Genomic DNA, 20815 nt, shown 5'->3' with positions numbered 1-20815 from the left:
TAATTATAGTAGAACGAAAGATATGTTTTCCTCGATTTTACTTTTGAAAATGTATTTTTAAAATACTAATAATAATACTAATTTTAAATTTACTGAAATTTATTTTAATGAAAATTTTTTAATATGCCATATACTTTTGTCTGAAAATGGAATTTATTGCCTACATGATGAGACATTAAATTCCATTACACAGAAATCTGGCGGAAAATTCCAGAAAAAGTGTTTTTGTGTCAATAAATAGAATGTCAATTAAAATGTTTTGCAGCGTTTTCGATTTAATACAAAAAGATGCTTGGTATACTTTAATACTAAGAAAAAATCACTTAAAATGCATTTATTTTATTTTTTTTTTGTTCTAAATTTTCAAAATTGAATTCACAACATGTGTTAAAAAGAGAGGAAAAATAACTATTCACCAAAAGGTCACTTAATTTTCGCTTTTCAAACTGCTCTTTGTCATCTGCAATTTTAGATATGGGCCATTTTTTTGAATTTCATTTTGCACATTTTTTTAGCATAACTGTTGGTAAGTAGTACAAGCAGCTGTGATTCATTATCAGCTGTGATTCATTATCAGCTGTGATTCATTATCAGCTGTGATTCATTATCAGCTGTGATTCATTATCAGCTGTGATTCATTATCAGCTGTGATTCATTATCAGCTGTGATTCATTATCAGCTGTGATTCATTATCAGCTGTGATTGATTCATTATCAGCTGTGATTCATTATTAGCTGTGATTCATTATCAGCTGTGATTCATTATCAGATGTGATTCATTATCAGCTGTGATTCATTATCAGCTGTGATTCATTATCAGCTGTGATTCATTATCAGCTGTGATTCATTATCAGCTGTGATTCATTATCAGCTGTGATTCATTATCAGCTGTGATTCATTATCAGCTGTGATTCATTATCAGCTGTGATTCATTATCAGCTGTGATTCATTATCAGCTGTGATTCATTATTAGCTGTGATTCATTATCAGCTGTGATTCATTATCAGCTGTGATTCATTATCAGCTGTGATTCATTATCAGCTGTGATTCATTATCAGCTGTGATTCATTATCAGCTGTGATTCATTATCAGCTGTGATTCATTATTAGCTGTGATTCATTATCAGCTGTGATTCATTATCAGCTGTGATTCATTATCAGCTGTGATTCATTATCAGCTGTGATTCATTATCAGCTGTGATTCATTATCAGCTGTGATTCATTATCAGCTGTGATTCATTATATGCTGCCAGAATGTTTGCTCATAATTGCTGTTTGAGTTATACTCATAGTAAAAGCATTTCTGGGTCATTTTACTCACACTTTGTAATGTGTGTGTGTGTGTAACCATAATTTTTGAAGCAGAATCGTGGCCGAACACCGGGAGACACTTTCAATTTTTGGAACTTCGTTTTATTTCATCCCGAAAGACATGATTTATGTACAAGCAGAAGCGACGAAACACATCACACAGTAAAACACAAAAGAAATGAGAAAAGGATGAAGAAAATTTTAACTCTGTGAATTTATACTGTGAGATTTAGTTAGGGATTTCCTCCACGTGCCGAATTTAGGTAAGGGAATTATAGAGATCTTTTAAAAGAATTTTTTTATATCAGCATTATTTTATCCCTTCACTCGGAACGTGACGAAAACATTTTTACGGAGCTTTCTGTTGCATTAATTAAATAAAAAAAGTGGAATGGGATCAGGATATAAAAGAATATTTTAGAATGAAGTTAATATGGGCTAAATTAAGATAAAAATTAGGAAATTAATTAAGTTTAAATTAAATTTAAAATATCATTACACACACACACGCGCGCGCGCGTGCACACACACACACACACGCACACGCACACACACATGTATATAATGTTTCCAGTTTCATGTGATTATGCTGCAATATTACGAGATGTGTTTTGAAAAATTTCCAAATGTTGATTCAAAATGATGCATTAATCTAAATTTCTAAATCATATTCGATATAAAGAATACATTTCATAAATTAGTGCATCAATTGTTTTTTTTATTATTATTTTCAAAATTTTTTTACTTTTCCATGCTACTTCTTTAAAACTGAAAAATATTTTTTTTTCAGTTTTGCTAGCTTTGTTGCAATCTGTACTACTTCAACTTTTTCACACAAAAGCTGAAATTGTTGAGAGTAAAAAAATTGAAGAAAAACATATAAGACAAGTAAAATAGCACTTTTCTAGACACTGATTTATGTAATCAAGCACACGATGGAATTATTACACATAATAAAAGTAATAAAGAAACGTATAATGTTTAAAAAAATTTTATCTCTTCCATTTTCCAATCGCTTGTTTGGAATTCTTCGTTTAGGAAGTGGAAGACTACATACGTGTATGATTACGAAGCACATCTGTATTCAAGGTGTTATTCTGACAATCTTCATATTTCAAGCGATGAAAAGGCTTTTGAAAAGAAGCTTGGTAAGTATTTTAGCTCAAAATAAATTAAATAGATTGCACATTTTATTATCCAAATAAGCTTCCTTATGGGTTATTTCTTTTAAAGTACCGAGAGATAGGTACTTTTGTTATATCGCTTAATGTTTTAACTCTCGAAACATACATGTATCTCAATATTTTACACTTGAAACAAATATATACTGTACCTCTATATATAAGGAGCGCTCAAAAAGAAACGAGCAGGAATCTGGAGTGTCCAATCCGCTGACAGAATTGTAATATCTTTGCGTGTGTAACAAAACGTGGTACAATAATATTTCAGAAGTAGACAGCCCGCGTCACAGCAGAAGAACGCGTCAATCATCCAACGCTGTCATTCGCAGTGTAACCGAATGACCACGAAACAGTAAAATGGAGCCTTAAATAGAAAAGCAATGATTTGTTTTTCGTTTTCTAATCGTACTTTATGAGTGTAGGGAACTGACATCCATCGAAGAATGTAACAATTGCAATGTGAACACTGCATGTCTCTTATAAGGGTTAAAGCATGGCACAGACGCTTCAGGGAAGGACGGTTGTCTCTAGGTGATGATACACGATATGGAACACCAAACTGAATTACGGATGACCTTCTACAGCTGGTTGGTGTATTCGTTACTCGTCTCCAGTGGTAGTATCCAGGGTCATCACCAACCAAAAAATCCAATGCCATTCTCACAAGCGCAGGAAGGGTTATGTTGGCCCTCTTCTTTAACTAAGACAGTCCCCTTCTGCTAGACTTCCTGCAGCATGGGACAACTGTGAATGCACAGTGTTTGTTTCAAACCTTGAACACCCTTCGACAGCCGATCAATTCGCAATGACCAAGCCAGTTCAACCGTGGGTTCATTCTGCTGTACGGCTATGCAAGGCCTCAAACAGACAATAAATCAAGGCACTCATGCAGAAGTGAGAGATCCTCGGTCATCCTCAATACAATCCACACCTCTTTCCCTGTTATTACGGAATTTTTGGTCCTATAAAAATGTTCCGAGGGGCATTCGACTCACCTTGGATGTCGACGTAAAGCAGTACATTCGGAACTGGTTCACAAGGCAGTCCCAGGAATTTTACGAGACAACCATCCATCGCCTTGTGTCGTAGTGGGACAAGTGCCTCTACAGCCAGTGCCAAAACTTCGGATATACAAATAATAGTTTTAGTTTCTGGGCCTCCTGCTCATTTCTTTTTGAAGGCTGCTTATATTTAATTAAGGTGTATGTACACACTTGAAACTTCGAAAATCCTTCAAAATATCGAATATTTTTTATTGCTTAATAATGTTTTCTGATCCTTTAGCTTTCAAACGATACTAAAACGTTGTCCATATTCGGAATATATCTCGAGTTATAATTATTTTTCTTGAGGTGCTTTCATTAAAAACTCTAGTTACGGTGTTTATAAAACTCATTTTATGAAGAATGATATTTTTCCACTATGTTGCTTCATTCAAACAATCATACCTCAACAAGAAATGAACCAAATACATCTATTTATATATCAAAATAATCTGTATAAAATAGTGGATGTTTTATGCCTCAATCAAAGTTATATTTATAGAAATAAATTTTTAATAGCTATTTAAAAGTTAAAATGACAGAAAAAAACTCGCTTTTTCTATTCATCGTTGATGAAAAAATTGTTTAAAAAAAACTATACATTTTTATAACTTGATTGAGGCAGACAACATGAAGATTAATATTAGGCATCATTTCCAATTAGAATTATGTGTCTGTGCAAATTAGAATTTAAGATATTATGTTTCAAAAAGTTGACTAATTAGCTCATTAAATATTAATTAATTAATTAATAATTAGTGTAATATGGTTTTTTCTCACTGAAATGAGTTTAAACATATATTAATGACCTACTATGAAAAAACTGGACTTTTAAAGTTAAAATGTTTTTTAAAAATCTTCAAGTGTGTACGTACACCTTAAAGCTTCTGATATTACAAATACCCTAATCAAAATCTTTGATTCACACATCAATTCATTCTTGTGTTTTAACAAAGTTTTAGAAATGTTAAAATATGAAATATGAAAATAATTAAGAAAGATAGAAAAGTTAGAAATTTACAGACATTCTGATATACCTTAATAACAAATCTGCTCTAGGCATATCCAGGAAATAATTTTTTTGCACTTCCATAAAATGAAAAAACCATTCATTATTAAAAGAGAATGCGTCTCACTGACAGAATTTACGATGTTACTATCAATCTAGCTAATGTATTTTCCAATATCAAGAATCTTCAAGCTTACAACATCAATGACATTTGTACTCAATTCATCGGATATCAAATAATCACCTTCGAGGTCATTATATTCTACTATTTAGAAGAATCAACAGATTATTTCTAAAGCTTCACAATAAACTACGTCATCATTTGGAGAAATATGTACATAGAACCAACTGACTGATCAGTAGGTATCAGTACAGACTGACCATTTTCTCACATAATTTTCAGTGGTTCCTGGCAATGAATGTTAAAGCTGTTATATTTGATTTAAAATAAGGGGATTATTCTGGAAGTAAAATCCGAATCATCGTATTTAACTGAATGTGGAGTGATCATTGAAATAAGCATGCCTTGTTCGTCAAAGGAGGCCATTTGCATTGTTATTTTTGCTATTTGCAATGCAAGTTCAAAATTTTAAAACAATTGATAAGCCCAGCGATTCTAAATATAATTGCTGATTGGGTGTTGGACAACAAGGAATGTTTTTTAGCTGGACCCAGTGCGATGAGAAAAAGCATTTTCTCAATTTGACAAGTGTTTCTTGGGTTGATTCCGAGAATTGATTATTTTTAAAGTAATAAATTACGGTATCTATTCCTCTAAATGTAATTTTGTCTTCCTTCTGTTCAAGACCATTGGGAAACACCTTTTCTGAATGAGGTTTGTAATTTTACAGAATGTTTCGAAATATAGAACCTTAAAAATGAGGATAATATCGTTCTTTCTTCAGAATTAAGTGTGGTGTTTCAACAATACTAATATCAAACTTCTGAGCAAGTACTTTGATTTACAAAAATTAAATAAAAAAATTGGAAAATCATGATGAATTGGGTAAAAGAAGTTCAAAATTCTTGAAATTAAAATATTGTTCCGAAATTTCCGGGGGTTCGTTTGGATAGTGGGAGTTGTATGGTGTAAAGAAGGCACAATCACCAGGCGGCAGTAGAAAATAAAACAACGACGTTTATTTACACGAAGACACACAGGACAACACAAAGACGACAACTATATACAGCACACAATTATCTTCAGCCGAGACGTGCAGCATACAACAGTATACACAGCAGCTCTACTCCGTCGCTGGTCCGCTAGTCCCTGGAAGACGAACTCTTCACCGTTGCTTCCGACTACTCTTCGACTCCACTGGTCGACGACGACGACTGATACTGCCACTCTACTCTGCTCTGCTCTGCCGCTTCCGACTTCTTCTCAATTCACCGTCCCGGTTCACGACTCGACTCACCACTCCTGGGTCACGACTACTCTGTTCTGCTCTGCCACTTCCGACTTCTTCTCAATTCACCGTCCCGGTTCACGACTGCCCGGCAGCTTCGGCTGCTTCCTTTTATAGGTCTCAGGAGGCGGGGCTAGAAGTCTCTCAACCGATCAGGAACGTTCGAGGCGTATCTCCGTTCCTGCTGGACGGATCGGGAAAATTCTCGATGTTTCGGGTATAATCTATTTTGGCGCCAAAGTAGCCAAATGGTCGCCAAGCTCTGGGGCCTCCTATGGAACCCACTATGCTGGGAAGCCGCATCGCAGGTTCGTAACAATATGTTACAAATAAAATCAACTAGTTTTGAAATTCCCGTGAATGCAATAACATTATGAGCAGTAAGATGGAACAATGGCAAACCAAAGGTTCGCTATATGAAATTTATCTTTACATTAGATTGAACTTAATTTCTTACCTTAACTAATTTTTTATATAAATTATGATTCTCAAAACAAAAAAAAAAAAGAAACAATGAGACATTCTAATAGAAATATATTAAATAATTTAGAGCCTGAATTACTTTTAGAAGATGCTTTAACATTTAAGAAGTGCCCATGATATCTTCAAATGATACTCTTTGTGCCTAAATTTCCTGATAATATTAGTTCCTTTTCGATAAAAAAATTATTATTCTTTCTTTTTATAACGCTAAGAAAATCATGCTTAAAATTCGGTTTTTATTATTTCTACTTTTTAGATTACAGTATTAGGTATTTATTAAATAACGGTGTAAGATTGGCGATTACTTGGCGATAATTTAATCGCTGAAAACAAACAATAAACAACCAAACAAAATGCGCACTCTTACGGTTGAAATGCCAACTCGGTTTTGTTACAACATTTGGTAACCAAGCAAAATGTTCAAATAAAATGCGGGCTCATAAGGTTGCAATGCCAATTTGGGTTTGGTGCTACCTTTGGCAACCAAACAATGATCGTTCATAGGGCTGAAATGCCAATAAGGTTTTGGTGATACATTTGGCGAGTTTTGGAACTTTCACCGTTGATTAATAAGGACTCAAAATAAATTTCATAATTATTTAATATTACATAAACAAATTTAATGTATTTCATATTCTTCACCAGATGACGCCATCTGCATAAAACTAATATTTAATTAAATTCATATTTTAGTTTATAATTAAAGAATGAAAATTTTTTTATGTATTGTGTTGGCATTTTTTATAAAATTTCAGAGCTCTGCTATGCAGAGAAGTTAATGGATGAATGAGAAGTGAATATGAAATTCCATCGTTATAAACTTGAAATAATAAAGAGCGTTGACGTATATGCTAATTGAATATATATTACTATTTTCCAAGATAAGTACAACAAAATGTATTTATTTTTCAGATGGAAATTCTCATGATCCTCTACGTTTCAGTCTTAAAGAACAAAGTAAGTTTTTATTGAATTCACTCTTTTTGTACAAATTACGGTGGCTGCAAAAGTATTGGTGCATTAAATTTTGAAGAACTAATCCGGTGATTATATAAAATTACTGAGGACTATGAATAATTACCACTATCCTTATTGTTGATCATGAATAATTACCACTAACCTTATTGTTAATCATGTATAATTACCACTTATCTTATTGTTAACATGAAAAATTACCACTAAACTTATCGGCGTTAAGGAGTAATTATCACTAACCTTATTTTTCATTTTTAATAATTATTACTATTTATATATAATCGACAATTTATAATATTTATCGTAACAAATATAATATATTTTTTCTTTTAGCTCCGCTATCAATTGTGCAAATTCACCATTTTGTCATCAAAGTAGATAGAAAAGAATTGCTTTTTCCATGGCTACAGAATCAAGCAGCTATTTTCTTGCACTCTCCTTTTGTACCTGTCAACCCTTTTGTCCTTGGAAAGCAATTGAAACCTGGGCACGAATACAACATATACCTGAAAATGGTGAATACAACATCAAGTTTTCTTATCTTGCTATTTTGATAACACGGAAAAAGTGAATAATATATATTCATTAGTCTCCTTTGGCGATTAGCGGCTTCGACATAGATATTTGCTACGTTAAATTAAAGTAAAATCATTTAGTAGTCCATGAAATAATCAAACTGCTAAACATTGGCATTATTTTTAACTGCCTTGAGTAAGATCTATTTATTATATATATGAATCTTTTTAATGGAAACAGCTCTTATGTCATCACAGCATTAATAATAACGTAACTACCCAGTTTATGTATCCTCTAACTATCACTGTACTATAATTTTATTGTTTGAAAGCATTGTACATATTAAACATTGCTTACAATTTGTTACATTGAAGGAAATCACGTAATTATATATATTTAGGAAAACAATATTCAAATTTATTTCAGGACAAAAATGCAATCTGCTGTTAAAATTTAGGAAAGAAATGTATTTTTTTTTAAAAATTGCGAAATTTAGGAAATACTTACAAACTTATAAAAATGGTATCTTTGAAAAAACAATTTATTAAAAAAATATAAACCATATAAAATTTCTACAGTCATACTTTTTTTACATACTTTTTTTAATTATTTGAAAGTTAAATGAAATTTTCAGAAAATCTTTCGGAAATGCATTTACCAAAACATATATATTTGTGTATGTAAATTTTCTAAGCTGTAAGTCAAACTTGTATATCTCCAACTAGCATACATTCATTTTTATTATTAGCAGAGTTTGAACTTCAATCAAGCATGAAATTCTCTAGAAAAATTCCTTTGAAATTCTGATTGTGAACATTATAGAAAAGGTTAATTCAAAAGGATTGTTTCTATTTCAATGAACAGATGTGGGCGCTATTATAATAAAATCCATCCTGGAAATATTACCATTCTTGTGTTATTTTCTTTGTTAGGAGTGATGAAATAAATATCGTTTCAAAAAATGAAGGGACTATGTAAAAGAAAAGTCACAACTTAACTAAAAAAGGGAAAAAAATAATTTAAATAACTTGATGTCTTCTCATCATATCCAAGAATCAAAGTAAAAAAAAAAATAGAATAAAAATTCACTTTTTAATCATCCATTTTTTGAAATTTTGCATTGTCTATTAGATTTCGCAAAAAGTTTAAATTATTAAATAAAAAGGAACTTTCTTAAAGTGATGATAAATTTTAAGATAATCGAAAATGGTTCAAATTTTTCAATTATTTAGCTCCTTAAAAAAACAGAAAACATGTTATATTTTTTTTTAATTCAACTGAAATATATTTCATATTAAATAAATAACTTTATTTAATATGTCACAGGTTGTTTAACATATATTTTCAAACGGATTATCAAGCATTTTAAATTATATTCCATTTTAGAATGAAGAAAAGCTTTTACCGCACCCATTCCCAACCAACTGCACAGACTACGAGGCACTCTGGCAGAAAAACAACAGGACTGGACCGCGTTCCAAAGAAGTAATTCTTTTCAATAACAATCTAAAAATAGTTTATGAAAATGAATTCAAAAGACATAATTTCAAATTCTGTATGTTTCAGATGTGTCAAGAACTGTGTGTCAAGATGTCTATGACAAAAGCTTGCGAGGCTCGACAGACTATGCTCATGAATCCAAAAGAAATCTGCAATACAAGTAAACTTATCTAAATTTTATTTCCGGAATGGGGATTGATTGGCGCCATCCTGGTGGATAAAAAAAATAATATGGAGTGAATACCCTCTATTGATGTCTCGTTTCATACGCGTAGGGTTGTACTATGGCCGGTGATGGCCTTGAATATTCAACCATAGTTCCCGTCTGTGTTATCGCTGCGTCTGGTCACTCAGTGTGCCTCAGGACGGGTCATTATAGACGGATATGCTGAGTTAGAATTTCTGTAATAAACAAGATAAAGCTAACTAGAGAGGTCTTCCCGAAACTTTCTCGCATAAAATTGTGGACATGACACATACTCGTGAAAGTCACGAGTACTCAGAATTCGAATTGCAGAATCCCGCACATGAGTGTTTTGTGCTTCATAATAAAGAGAAGAAAACCCAGTACATTTTGGATGTAGTTTTTTGACCGACTAAGGCTACAGATTAAAATGCAACTATAATTTTAGTAATGTAGAACTGTCATTTTATGTACGTGGAAAAAGACGCCTTTCGGAGATTTGATTATAAAAAAGAATATAAAATTAAAATAAAGATGAAAAAAGCTCAGATAAAAAGGAACATCTACTGATTTCTGATAAAGATAGCTGTCATTAGAAATTTTTCTCTTAGTACTCAGTAGGACTGGCTGTGAAACACAAAACTACAAAATCTTTCATAGATTTAATTTTAACATGAATTTCTAGGTGTAAATGTATATTTTGGTTGGAATTTTATGAAATTTGCAGATTTTTAATTAATTGAAAATAAATAACACTGGAAAAACCAAAGGGAAATAATTATGAAAATAGTGCCTGCTAATATAAGATAATTTATAATTTTATTACCTATAAAATATTGTTACGAAATTTCCGGGGTTCGTTTGGATAGTGGGGGTTATATGGTGTGAAGAACGCTGAATCACCAGGCGGTAGTAGAAAATAAAACAACGACGTTCATTTACACGAAGACACACAGGGCAGCACAAAGACGACAACTATATACAGCACAGAAGACGATTATCTTCAGCCGAGACGTGCAGCATACAACAAAGCATACACAGCAGCATACAAAACAGCATAAACAGCAACATATAACAGAATCTACTGCAGACAGTAGCACACAGCTTAGTTCAGCACTAGCTTCACTCCGTCGCTGCTCCGCTTATCTCTGGAAGGAAAGTTCTTTACTGTCGGTTCCGACTACGACGACCCTGGCAGCTGCGGCCGCCTCCTTTTATAGGTCTCAGGGGGCGGGGCTAGACGCCTCTCAACCAATCAGGAACGTTCGAGGCGTATCTCGGTTCCTACTGGACGGTTCGGGAAAATTCTTGATGTTTCGGGTATAATCTATTTTGGCGCCAAAGACGTCGCCGAGTCGTCAAATGGTCGCCAAACTCCGGGACCCCCGACGCGACACACGGACTCCGTCCAATACAGATGACTGTAAAACATTCTTTCCCATGGTGGAACCAACTTTGCTGGGAAGCAGCATTACAGATTCGTAACAATATATTATGGTACGAAAATGATCTTAATTTTGAAAAATTTCATCTGCAATATTAGATTGATTGAATATTCCATCCCTTTAAGTTTAATAATTTTTCATTTAAATCTAAACTAGCCTGAGTGGTCTTCCCAAATCTTTCTAGTATACACTTTAAAAAAGATATTTTTCTAGATAACGCCTTGTATAGAACTGGCATATAATAGTAATGAAATATTAACTTTTTAAGTGACCTTCCCATTTTCACTGAATGTCATCCTTGGCGAGTTATTTGGCAATTAATTTCTGGCAACCGTTAATAATATCAGAAAATCGAATTTGTGTCTTTTTTTGATAATTAGATTAATTAAAAATTTACCCATTTTCCATTTTAATTACCGATAACATTAAACAAAATCTAATTCTCTAATAATTTTTAAATTTAAAAATTTTCCGTTTGAATGATATCGATTCAAGTCATGGATTTTTTCCTCGAATTTTGATAATTTTTAAAGTACTTATGTTACACAATTTCCAACAATAGATTTTGTTTTTACAATGAAATTCAAACTGTTTCCGTTCTTTCGTATAATCGTTTGATCACTAGAATTTCTTTTGTTGTTGACAGAAAATGGTATTTATTTTCTGAGCAAGTTGTATGCCAGTGTAAAAAGTAAGTCTAGGACTCAAAATACAACGCACAATTAAAGCATTGATTACTCGGAAGTTAAGTTTACAATTTCATTAGGATATCATGAGATTTAACATCAATAATAAAGAATTTAATTAAGATTCAGTTCCTGAGAAAGTTATGAAGACCAAAAGTATGCATAAAGCATTAAAAATATTCAACATTCATAAATAATGATAATTTAATTAATTTTAATTAATTTAATAAAATTAATTTGATTTAATTTTTTAACGATTAAAATATTTCTACCATACTTTGTATAACGAGAAAGTCAAAAATGTAGATCAGTCAAATTTGGTACAAAGATTCATCATCTGAATGGTAAATCTGTTCAAATTTTGAACCAAATCTGTAAATGTTTTGAACTTCTGTCACATGTGTGCAAATCCAATAATTGAAAATCGCAAGGACACTCATAAGTTAAATTTTGTTTGTGATCTAACGGTAAAAGACATAAGTATCAAAAAGTTCAAATACAATTTCTTATTTTATATAGTTAAATAAAGTATGATTTAAAATGTAGTAAACACGAAAAGTTCTTAATATGCCTCTACACTCATTAAAACAGTGTTTAGAAATCGGTTGTCCAAATGTCATTGTCTAATAATTTGGTGACATCTAGGATACAGCTACTATTCCTTTGTTGTCAGTCTTGAGTAATTGTTTCAAATGCCATAACAAATTTAAAGTACAGGTTGAATCAAAATTGCAAATGCCATATATATATATATATATATATATATATATATATATATATATATATATATATATATATATATATATATATATATATATATATATATATACCATTTTTGTGTGTGTTTTTTTCGAATTTATGAATTTTTTTTATTTAATATCCTCTTTAATTAATTTCGCTTCTCTGTCTATTTTGTGGGATGTTGTAATGATTTTCATATTTGTATTTATATAAGTTTTAATGCTATTTTATATCTTTAGAAGCTTTTTTTATCAAATTTAGAATATGATGGAATATTTTTTTCCGAAAAACCTCATAAATTAAAATATAATGCACATTTTTTGTCCAAAATTGGTATAGTTATTTCTCACTATGTTTCCGAAGAAGAAAATGAGTAATCTATCCATTTAGAAATATATTATAGTTGCTTTAGCGCTTCAGGAAATGAAAAAAATTGGAACTTTCGTGTTGTTTATCAGTCGAACTCCAATATGTAAAGAATGTATGGAAATACAGCTTATTTTTTATTTCAGGAATTAAATAGGGTGGTTATAATTAAAGTTCCATTTTGAAATGGTCATAAAATATAGTAAAGGAAAACTACTGTACCAAATGCTATCAAACATGGTAATAGTTTAAAAGAGGCCATGGGAATTTCTTTACTGTCAAAAACAAGGGGAGGGGATTCAAAAATCTCACTTCCAGGGCAGAAATGGAACTGTAAGCAATATCTTTATGCAAAATAGGACATGAAGACATCGATTTAAAATGTGTTTAATCGTTCCTGAAATGTGTTACACATGTCGGTGTATCGGATCTTTCAGTTACGCCAAATTGTTTAGAGTATCACCGTAAACACTACTTTTGAGCTAATACACATTGGGCATGCTTTATAATACGTTTAAGAAAAGATTAAACACATTTGAAAAAGATGCCTTAATGCCTTATATTGTTTAACATAATCGCATACGGCTCCATTTTTCCCCTGGTGGTGAGTTTTTTGAACCCGTCTCTCTCCTTGTTTTTTACGGGAAAGAAATTCCCATGACCTCTTTTAATAATTACTAAGTTTTATAACATTTGGTCCAGTAGATTTCCTTCTATGACCATTTCAAAGTGGAACTTTAATGAACCACCCTATATAATATATGCCTGTCTGCAAAATTTTAAGCAAATCATTTAATAAACCTCTAAACTAGAAGGCTTCTGCTTTATACCTCTTTTTAACCTAAAAAAGCTCTTTTTTGCAATTTTTAAAAGCTATTGCCACTTATTTGTTACGGTTTTCAGAGATGTTATTTCAATCCTTTTTACTCAAATATTGGAAAACATAACTGTTTTAGAATGTTATTCAAAACATTCATACCTAAAGTAGTCACATACAGTAACTTCGTTTCACACTGAATTTTTACAGCTTTTAAAAGTCACAAACTAATAAAACTTTGCTGTTTAATGTTTTACAATCTTGTATATCTTTACAGTGGGTTGTGGAAACGTGAGATTCTTTCTTAACCAAGATGATGAATTTCTTGAAAATTGCATGGCGAACTGTCGACCAAGTTGCTTGTAAGTTCCATTATAAAAAATTTCAACATGGTCTTTTGAATTGTGATTTTAACTTGAAAAGGATATTACGAAATGATCTAAACATTTTGAAAAACTTGATTATTTATTTTCTTAAAACGAATTCAGTGACGGTGGTCGCAAAAGAGAACACCAATTTTAAAAATTTCTGTAAAAGAAAAATTGGATTTAAAACTGAAAAAAATTGTTGGGAAAAGTTCAATTGGTTTCGTTTCTAATAAATAGATGGCAGCCCGAGCAATTTTATATTGTTTGTTTGGTATTAATTTAATATTAAAAATACCACGATTTTTTGCCTGAAATGTGTAATTTTTTTTAGTTCTTCTTTACAATATCCATGAAGTTTTAAATCATAATTCTTTTGAAGCTTCTAATTAATATAAGATCCAACCAAACTAGTTTATTTGTGGGTTTTCTCATTTGGGGACACCAACTATCTAGGACATTTGTTTCTTCGTTCGCTTATCTTCTCTTTTGCCGCCTCTCGTATCCGTGAGAAAGCTATAACTTAATATGTTTCAGAGAAGGGTGCGATGCAGATTTTGTGGTTGGCGCGGGAGGGGAGTTTCGTTTATTGTCTTCGTAGAAAGACCATCTATATTTGAAGCCAGAAAACATTTTATATTTCAAATTTGGATATTGCCAGACGGTTTCGTATTTTTAACGCTCGTGCCCTGCTTTATTTTTTGCGATTTTTTTCCTGTAAAGTTAAAAAAAAATGAAAAAAAAAACGTGCATAAAACACGAACAATGTGCAAAATATGCAATGTGTCGTTGTGTGTTAACCAAAAAGACATTCCTACATGTTTCAAAGGATTTTAAACCAAAAAAATGAGGTTTTTTTTCGTTTTGTTTTTATTTGGTATTAATCAATTAAAGTTTACTTACGAATATATATATTTAGCATTTCAGTTAGGTAATTCTTATACTTAATTGATATTTTGTATTAAATTACAATGGTTTCTATTTTTTATTATATATATATATATATATATATATACACACTCATGTCCAAAATGAAGGTAACAAACATAAAATCTGCGAAAAATGAAAAACTATTCACTGTGTTGCCACGAAATTTTGCAATCCTGTGCAGGCGTAGTTGCTTCTGTGAATGGCCTTGGCCGGCCTTCCTGGTTACAGTACCACTTGTTTGGAATTCATTCCACAACCTGGATACCACTTTCGGTGCTACTTGTAACCATCGAGCCACCTCCGCTTGAGACTGCCCAGCTTCAAGCCTGCCAATGGCTCTGCATCTCAAGGAATCGTCAAAACTGTTATGAGAACTCATTCTCACTGGAAACATGTTAAATATTTTGTTTTAATGCAATATTCACAAAATTGCAGGAAAAAATCCCAGATGCCTAAACTGTCTAGTTTCGGTAGTTCCTCAAAAGCTAATGCTAAACAACATTTTTTATCACAACAGAGGTTAATATCGTGTTACTGGTCCTTCACAATATATAAAATATAATTTGTTTAAATTTTACTGGTAGCCATTTAGAATCACTTTGAAAAACATTTTTGTGACCTTAATTTTGGACATGAGTGTATATATATATATATATATATATATATATATATATATATATATATATATATATATATATATATATATATATATATATATATATATATATATATATATATATATATATATATATATATATATATATATATATAATATATATATATATATATATATATATATATATATATATATATGAGATAAAATTTAGAAACTTGATAATAAATATAATATAAATTGTATTTTAAATATTTTAAATTTTTCAAATTACCTAAAACATAAATAAAAATGTTTATTAACTTAAAATATTCATGATAACTGCTATTATCAGAAGCAGTTTTTCAAAATAATTTTCTTTTATTACTTTTATTTAGGAAGAGGAAATACCAATACACTGTAGAGGACGTCATTCCTGATGAAATTTCAGGACAGAAAAGGTAAATATATATTTATAAAAACTGTTTTACCATTTCATTAGAAACTTAAAATCAACGAAATTCAATATTCTAAACAAGTGATATAAACTTTCAGCAGTTCGAAGCAATTAATCTTTCAAATTCCAAATAAAACAAATAATCTGCAGATTATTTGTATTGACCAGTGGGAATGGTCTCTCAAAAACTTTCTCGCAAGCTCTTTTATAAATTTATGATGCCACTGGACATCTTGGAGGCAGGAAATAAAACTATTGCTTTAATAACACCTTTCTTAATAAATTAGGATTGAGAACGAATGAAAAAGGTTATTGCGGATGCTTAGCATTAGATATTAAGTTTTTTTTTTTTTTTTTTTTTTTTTAGAAATCCTGAATAAGAGAAACTTCAAAACACTTTTTTAGTTAAAGAAACATTTTTTAAAATTAATAAGTTAAAATAAATCTTATTCTAATAAGTCTGTTTCTAGTGTTTTGGCTATTTTAAATCCAGAAAACTTTAGGTTATTTGCAACGAAACTACTTCAGAACCAGTAGGTTGTTCTGTGTTGCATTATATGAAAAACTTGGCTTTTATTTAAACAGAGTTTTAAATATTTAATTAATTGTTATTATATTTTCAATGAAACCTTTTATTTATATTCCTATTATATAAATGATGTTATTCTCTCTTTCTGCAGAAGCACTATACCAGTCAATATTTTCCTCAGTGACCGTGACATTACTGTTATATCTCATAATCAATTGTACGGCGTAAGTAGATATATCAATACTAAACTAATAATAGGAAAGAATATGTGTATGTCTGTGTGTGTGTGTGTGTGTGTAGACTCTGTAGGTCAGACCCTTCGAATGACAGCTGCCAAATTCAGCATATGTATGCCTTGATGAGTATAAATGTGCAAGTTGGAGCGTTTTTTTAAAAAAAACATTTAGTTAATTAAAAATGAAGCTGAAATCTAATGCTTTCTCCAGATATCCTCAGAAAATTTTACTGCACAAAACTACACATTTCAGTATTTAAAAAATTTAGAAAACTGTATTTTACGGGATATCAAATTTTCTTGGTACAAATGATGACTACCGTGATGGAATAAATCGAAGTTCAAATTCCGAAAGCTGTATCTTTACGGCCATGCATGTTGAAATATGCTTACATATAAATATATGATGTTAAAGCGCATGACAAAAATCGCTTTCATTACTTACTGACGAATGGAAACAGTCAATGTAAATATATTATCTTGCGAATTTCAGACTGTTTCAACATACGTGATTCCTTAAACTGAGCTCTTTGCTTAGCTAACGAATGGAACAAAATGTCATCAGGAATATTATAGTTAGTTTTCCGCCGTGTTACCTAAAAATGTATTCATTCAGGGAACAGAAGATATAAAAGATATCAAGAAACAGACATCAAATAGAAAGGTAAATCAAGCACAAAAATCAGCTTTATGATGTGTGTTTCGGTAAACGCTATGATTTGACAATGAAAATGGATGCTCATATCATCCCAAGCAATTATCTTACAAAAATGGTTTTCGTATTATCGTAAGACTCTAAAAATTACATTTTGAATGATATCAATTTCATTTCCGTGCGATATTTTCCCATTAATTTTAATAATAGTTTTAATTCAGTTTGAACAGTAGTGTTTTTAAAAACTATGACAGAATTCAAACATCCATTAAATATTTCATTCCCATGTTTTTAATCCATAATAGAAACTTCATTTCTGCCTTTGTTTCGTAATGTATACACATCTAATTTGCATTAAACTGATTCATAAATTAATGCTTTTTTAATAATATCAAATTAATATAATTTTAACATATATTTCATATTAATCATTTTACAGTTTGATCAATCAATTATCTGGCAAAATAAGCTGGTTGCGAAAGGTGTCTAGTATAAAATGCTGTATTGATATGATTATGAAAGTGGTATCTTTTTCTAATTTCTTCTAGGCTTGGGATTTGTTCAGTAATATTGGAGGCCTGATGGGTTGTTGGTTGGGCATATCGGTCTGGACGCTCGTCGGCATCGCTGAAGCAACTTACAGCAAGCTTATTGTAGTTCTGAAGAAAATGTGGCAGAAGTTAGATTGTCGTTCATTAAATGTTCGTTGGAAGTGCAACCATCAAATAAAGAAGACTTCATCTATCACAATTTCTGGAAGATCACCCACAGAATGTTAGCTTGGCGATATTAAATCACAAATGATGCACTTACACATTGGGAAGCATAAAATAATTGTGTATTCGTTACCGCTTCCAAATAAAATGCAACCAACTCGTGTATATTTTATATACGAGTTGCATACTTTTATGTATTTATACGTATATATTTTAAATTTCGTTCCAATTCAGAATACAATTGATGACTGAGTGGATATTTCATGGCTAAACAGTTGCAATACATTTATTAATTGTCTAATGAATGATTAATATTTTCATAATTTAAGCTTTTTGTAGTTTTATGAAACACATTACATGCGAGAAATGCAGCACGGAAAGAATGATCACAGAGTGATACAATAGTAATCTCTCAATGTACTTCATTTTATCGACAAGAGCATGTTCGTAAAGATAGGGCCATATATACAGAGTGTACATTATGAGAGAAGCAAAAGATTCCAACATCTGTCAAAAAGATTCTTTTTTTTGTTACATCTGAAAGGAATATATATTATCTGACTTGCATGTATCAATAGATCTAATAAACTATGTCTTATATCCAACCAATTTGCTACCATCACTTTTTTTCAAACACCTATGCTTACATTCACCTGGGATGTTTTTCTTTGCTTTATATTTGATATTATTCTTAATGATGGTTTTTGGCTTTAATATTTCACAATTGTTTTTTTTATTAGCCATAATAAAGAAAACAGTAGAGGACCAAATTAATTTATTACCAAAACTTAAATACGTTATTTTTCGACAAATCTCCATGAATATTCAAACATTTATCATATTGACTGATAAGACTTTCGATCTCCTCTTCGAAGACCGTTACCACCAAGTGTGTGGGAGGAGCTTCAAAGCTCCTCAGTCTGGAAATTTTTGGAGATCAACTCAGGATAGGTTGGTTGAGAGGAATTCTAAAGTTTCTCCCAAACTTCCGTTGCTTTCAAATCGCATGATCAATTTGTCGAATAAGATTTTATGTTACAATATACTGGCATCTCTGTCCCTTTACATTTAATAGAATGAAATTTTGGGATATGATGATGCAAAAGCCAAATTTGGTCTTACTTCGTTACTCTGTTCAACGAGAACCCGGATTAAGACGAAATGAGTTTCTTCCCTGAAGTGAAGCACTGCTGGAAGACCAACCTAGATCTTCCAGACTAATAAGGAAGAAAGAACTTCAGATGACTTTCAGGTCAAAAGAACGTTAAGAAGACCGGAATTTCCTTGTTGGTAGGGCGTTGGACTCGCATCTCTTGGTTAGTGAGTTCGAACCTCCGCGATCGAAGACTGTCCGTACATAAGGTGACTGCTGCATGTATAAATCTGTCGTGATCATAAAGTCCTCCAAGTTTAGACAATATCACAGGGGGTACTGGTTCAGATGTGATCTTTTTTATTCAGGTCTAAATCACGATCGGTGAATGAAATGCATGTATGAAGTCCGACCCGTTAAAAGGGCTTTGACGCATGAGTAGCAAAATCGCACTCTAGGTCCTAGATAGCGCTACTGACACAAGAGATCCTAATAATCTCGGCTAAAACTCGCTGACTTTGTCAACGGACGTGTCTATGATAAGTGCCATAAGGAACAGAAACAAGATCGTTAAGGTCATCTGACGTCAATTACTTGAACATCACTGATAACAATGTTTTTCAAAGAGGGAGTCAAAAATATGATACACCAATATGACAAACATTTAGTAATAAACTTATCTTGTTCTCTCTCACTCTATCTTCTCATGGTATATCGGAGCTTGAAAAGAAACGACACAGAATAAAGAACTAGAATATATATATATATATATATATATATATATATATATATATATATATATATATATATATATATATATATATATATATATATATATATATATATATATATATATATATATATATATATATATATATATATATATATATATATATATATATATATATATATATATATATATATATATATATATATATATATATATATATATATATATATATATATATATATATATATATATATATATATATATATATATATATTCTAGAAATCTATATCTTAAAACTTTCATTTTCAATTTTTCTAGCTGGCAAGCTAAGTATTGGACCTCGACCAATTTTGAAATGAAAAAAGAAACAAAAAAAAATTCGTTTTTCTAAATATCGATGCATGCATAATCTGATAGTCTCGTTATTGTTTCAAAATAGTTTAAACTAGTTAATGACTTAAATTAATGAAGACAATTCGTGAGAATTCAGAGAATGAATAATTTGGAAATCAAGTTGTAACTTTAGTTGGCGATAAATTGCCAAATGTGACCCCCTTCTGCATTATTTTCTAATAACCATAAAAGCGAAAAATGGATGCCTCAAAAGCTATAAATCGCCAATTATTTATCAAATTTCTATCAAATATCACACTTTCTATTTATTTCATTTCATACAATCACGTGCTGAAAATTACATTCTTTTAGATTTAATTTGGAGTAGTCATTAACTTATTTTTTAATCAGACCTTTTATAAATGGGATGGCAATAAATTAATTAAAGCTAATTTTTTGAGATGCTAGTGCAGATTAAATTTTATTTTTATTTTGTGCAAAATTAATTGTTGAAAA

General features: G+C 30.9%; 1 protein-coding gene across 1 annotated transcript in view; it reads left to right on the top strand.

Annotated features, from left to right (window-relative positions):
• The window catches only part of LOC129976434 (amiloride-sensitive sodium channel subunit beta-2-like), a 36065-nt gene extending 17480 nt beyond the window's left edge, over positions 1 to 18585 (top strand). Inside the window, exons 5-13 of the mRNA XM_056090001.1 lie at positions 2348 to 2457; positions 7347 to 7391; positions 7743 to 7924; positions 9312 to 9410; positions 9492 to 9585; positions 13942 to 14026; positions 15950 to 16012; positions 16689 to 16761; positions 17976 to 18585. Of these exons, the coding sequence (XP_055945976.1) occupies positions 2348 to 2457; positions 7347 to 7391; positions 7743 to 7924; positions 9312 to 9410; positions 9492 to 9585; positions 13942 to 14026; positions 15950 to 16012; positions 16689 to 16761; positions 17976 to 18206 (982 nt within the window). The 3' untranslated portion in view covers positions 18207 to 18585. The remainder of the gene's footprint in view (positions 1 to 2347; positions 2458 to 7346; positions 7392 to 7742; positions 7925 to 9311; positions 9411 to 9491; positions 9586 to 13941; positions 14027 to 15949; positions 16013 to 16688; positions 16762 to 17975) is intronic.
• The last annotated feature ends 2230 nt before the right edge of the window (positions 18586 to 20815 follow it).

This window comes from Argiope bruennichi, chromosome 7, assembly GCF_947563725.1.
Source record: "Argiope bruennichi chromosome 7, qqArgBrue1.1, whole genome shotgun sequence".
NCBI lineage: Eukaryota > Metazoa > Arthropoda > Arachnida > Araneae > Araneidae > Argiope > Argiope bruennichi.
The sequence above is the reverse complement of the archived record's forward strand: the minus strand, read 5'-3'. Positions and strand labels throughout refer to the sequence as shown.